Genomic DNA, 3,644 nt, shown 5'->3' with positions numbered 1-3,644 from the left:
TGGCCATTAAGGTCACTTGTGTTTTTCCAGCAGCCGCGTCCAAGTAAAGGGCCACCGAAAGGCAGCTTACACCGCCCGTTTAATACTAACAGTAGAGAACAGACTGAGGCATCTTAGCTGTGATGTCAACCTGAAGACATAGATCCACAGAATCCAGAAAAAAGTGTAAATATAACCAAATGAGATAATATAAAAAAAAAAAATGGAAAGCCCGAAAAGCTGCGTGCATCTGAGGTATGTGTTGTTTGGATCTCCCGCCTCTTCCCCAACTTCTCTGTCCCAGCTCAGATAGATGCAGGGGTTAAGTCCCCCTCATGTGAACGCTTACTGTATGGCATACAGTACACAGTTTCCCCTCTACACAACCTGTATCAGAAGACTGTAAGTACTGTTAACAGAAAGTTTGTACTGCAGATTGTGCTGTTGTACACCGGTTGCCATCGGTGACGTCTCTCTCTCTTCCAAATGGAGTACTGTGATCAAACGCCTCGAAACGCCTTGTGCTCTTTGGTGCTGATGGAGGGACAGATGAAGGACATTCTGACTGTATGTCGATGTTGTGCTGATGATGTGGCCGGCGGATGGCTGGATGGAGAAATGGCTCAGGACAGCTTCAGCCAGCTCTGGTCGTCTGATCTGGAAGATGAAGGAAGGAAGTCGGTTTTATTATCTCATGTTTTTATATGAATTTGTGTCCTTTGGTGCACTTTGTTCTGAAAGCTGTCTATTAAAAGCGTTTTGTAAATATGTTTGATTTGATGTCTGTCAGCCTGCCTCGCTGGTTGTCTAACTTCCTTCCTTTGTAAGTGCCTGTCTTTTCCTTCATGCATCTATCTCTCTACCAATATTTCCAGATTGAATGAAAGACTGCAGAGGCTGATGAGAGGCCACGATCATCCAAACATGGAGAGACAGTAAGAAAGGGGCATCAAAACAGAGGGATGTTACGTACTGAGCCTCTTTCTTCGTAATGACTTTCCCTGCTGCAAGCCTCTCAGCCACTGCAGACACTGCCGGGTCGTAGTCAAGGCTCACTGCTGCTATGACCTCATCATCCCTATAAACAAGGATCAAATAAAGACATTAAAACCATAAGTAGATTGACGTTATAGTCAAGATTTTGTTTTACGTCCACATTGTGAAAAGAGTTACATTGTTCTGGGTTTATGATATTTACAGATGATTAATGTTCACAGCAACAGCTGTTTTTTCTCAACTCACTTGATATACAATGCCAGGAACTTCAGATCCTCAACATTTCCTTTTATCACAATCTCGGTGTATCCCTCCCCATAACCTGCGTACAACCACAACAGAAACATGGAATATAAAAAACACAAGTGACCAGCATGGGCTTCCAATATAAAGCCAATAATGCAACTTTATGGATGTTAAGATATCGGTTACAGTTACTTTTGTCAGTGCAATAATGTTGAAACTTATAGAGAGTGTAAAAATCCCTATGCATTATTAATTGTATTAGTGTTGACTATACACTAAGTGTTCGGCCAGATTGGATCAGATTTAAATGAAATTTGCTATGTATTCTCTACACAGAGGTCCTGATAAATAGTTAATAATAGTTAAATGTGTGTTTTTTTTAAATACCTTTATACACATGCCTTCTTCCCACTATCTTCAACACAAGTAGCAATATACATCCTCTTATCCTAGATGTAATCATGAATCAGTTTTCAAAAGTGTGTGTGTGTGTGTGTGTGTGTGTGTGTGTGTGTGTGTACTTGGAGACGCCCACCTGCATATCGCATGGTTTTACCCAATAGGACGGTCCAGTAGTAAGGAACTGAAGTGAGTTCAGTTGGTTTATCCAGCATGTTCAGGGCTGCTACCCTCCCTGAACAACAATAAAAAACACATTCACAGAATATATTGTGGAAAGAAACCAAAAAAAGATATGAAAGATAGATGATATATATATATTTTATCTAACCTTAACCCTACACGTAGCACCAACTTTTTATATGTTGATAAAATCTGCCTATTGACTGCATGCTCTGTATCATCCCCAGTATATTGTATTTGATGCTCTGTTGCTTCTACAGATGGAGTTCAGCAGTTTATTTCTAGTTACCGTGTGCTTGCGCCATCTGCCAGTGTCCGATGTTGACCCGCTGGTCTTTGGCCATCGCCAGGGGGAAGATGGCCAGGTCGCCCCCGCAGAACACCTCAGGGACGTTGGTGCGCATGTACTGCAGGAGGAAGACACAACCAAAAACCCCTCTTTATGATAAACCCAGATTAGGTTAAATCCTGAGAGTGAAGGGACAGAAAAAGATCCAGATAGCCAGAAGGAAAAGCAAGTTGCTGGCTCACCTTATCGACTATGACTGAGCTCTTTGAGTCCATCTGTATTTTACTGCCCCGAAGGAACTCTGAGTTAGGAAGGACACCTGCAGGGGAGAAAGAAAGAAGAGGAAGAGAAAGAAGAGGAAATGTAGTTGAATAAATATTGAAGGAATACAATTAGGTGGTGTTATTGAGTTGTTTCGCTCATCTCTGTCATTTGTCCACTACCTCTGACCCACCAAGACTGTTCCTCAGTGCATAGTGTGTCATCAGGTAATATAATACAACTATAAAATATATTTTATATAAATCAAGCTTAAATATATGAGGCTCCCGCACACCATCTACCTGCAAATCTCAATTTATTGCAATGTTTCGTTCATAGACCTTTTTCAAAGCAGCAAACATGTAAATGATACCACCATCTGCAAGCAAGATTTGCAAGTCGATGGTGTGCGGGAGCCTCATGTTACACTTTTTTTCTCCCAGCACCCAAGACTGAAATTGCCAGGTGTGCAAACTTTATTTTATTATATAAATTAAGCTTGCAATAGCTTCTGCTGCCGATTCTCAACTCAATCCCAATCACAGGCATCTTTGTCAGTCTGAAGTTGTAATCCACCAATGTGAACTGAATGGTACATTTGTACACAAATGTACCAGTTTTCAGTAAAAATCTGATACCCATCCCTCATAAAAATATCTGATACAGATATTTACCAACCAAAACCCACTCAGCTTTTTGCAGCATCATTTGACCTTTGACCTTATTTGAGGTGATCTTGCTTTAAAGGAAAATCAACCAAAATATAGCAATAGAGCCCTGCAACAGGAAATGTATAATGGAGATGATCTTAAAGATGAAATAGACCAATATTTTCCTTTAAATGTGAGATTATTGCAGTTTCTGTGTTGCACTTACCGATTCCAACAATCAAAACATCAGCCTGAATAACTGGCCCACTTTTAAGCACAACCTCCTTCACCTTGAGGAGAAGGGAGAATGAGAGACAGGAGAGAAAGCGCTGATCCATTAGAGAAAGTGATTGAGATAGAAGCCGATATTATCCCATCGCTAGTTTCACTGTGTATTTGTATTTACTGTGGTTCAAGACTGAATTGGGACTGATCAAACGCAGTACAGTCATATTTGATGGATCATATATTTTACCATTTTACCTTGCCATTCACACCTCGGACCTCTGTCACGTTATCATTCATGTAGAATTTCACATTCTTGTTTGACAGCATCTGCAGAAACAACAGAGTTTAAGGTTAAGTAGGTTTCTCAGCAAAGTATACAAACTACTAGCAAGATAAGAGCACCTTCAAAATGT

At 40.6% G+C, this 3,644-nt stretch overlaps 1 protein-coding gene across 1 annotated transcript in view; it reads right to left on the bottom strand.

Annotated features, from left to right (window-relative positions):
• Nucleotides 1-602: 602 nt before the first annotated feature.
• LOC139663969 (apoptosis-inducing factor 3-like) overlaps nucleotides 603-3,644 on the bottom strand; it is an 8,129-nt gene continuing 5,087 nt past the window's right edge. The window contains exons 11-18 of the mRNA XM_071542772.1: nucleotides 3,487-3,558; nucleotides 3,230-3,293; nucleotides 2,335-2,411; nucleotides 2,093-2,210; nucleotides 1,757-1,855; nucleotides 1,222-1,297; nucleotides 953-1,057; nucleotides 603-636 (exon numbers count right to left, since the gene is read on the bottom strand). Of these exons, the coding sequence (XP_071398873.1) occupies nucleotides 603-636; nucleotides 953-1,057; nucleotides 1,222-1,297; nucleotides 1,757-1,855; nucleotides 2,093-2,210; nucleotides 2,335-2,411; nucleotides 3,230-3,293; nucleotides 3,487-3,558 (645 nt within the window). The remainder of the gene's footprint in view (nucleotides 637-952; nucleotides 1,058-1,221; nucleotides 1,298-1,756; nucleotides 1,856-2,092; nucleotides 2,211-2,334; nucleotides 2,412-3,229; nucleotides 3,294-3,486; nucleotides 3,559-3,644) is intronic.

This window comes from Centroberyx affinis, unplaced genomic scaffold, assembly GCF_046629955.1.
Source record: "Centroberyx affinis isolate AG114_WGS23_722 - 3 ecotype Tasmania unplaced genomic scaffold, CSIRO-AGI_Caff_v1 ptg004178l_1, whole genome shotgun sequence".
Taxonomy (NCBI): Eukaryota; Metazoa; Chordata; class Actinopteri; order Beryciformes; family Berycidae; genus Centroberyx; species Centroberyx affinis.
This window is presented reverse-complemented; position numbering and strand designations above follow the sequence as displayed.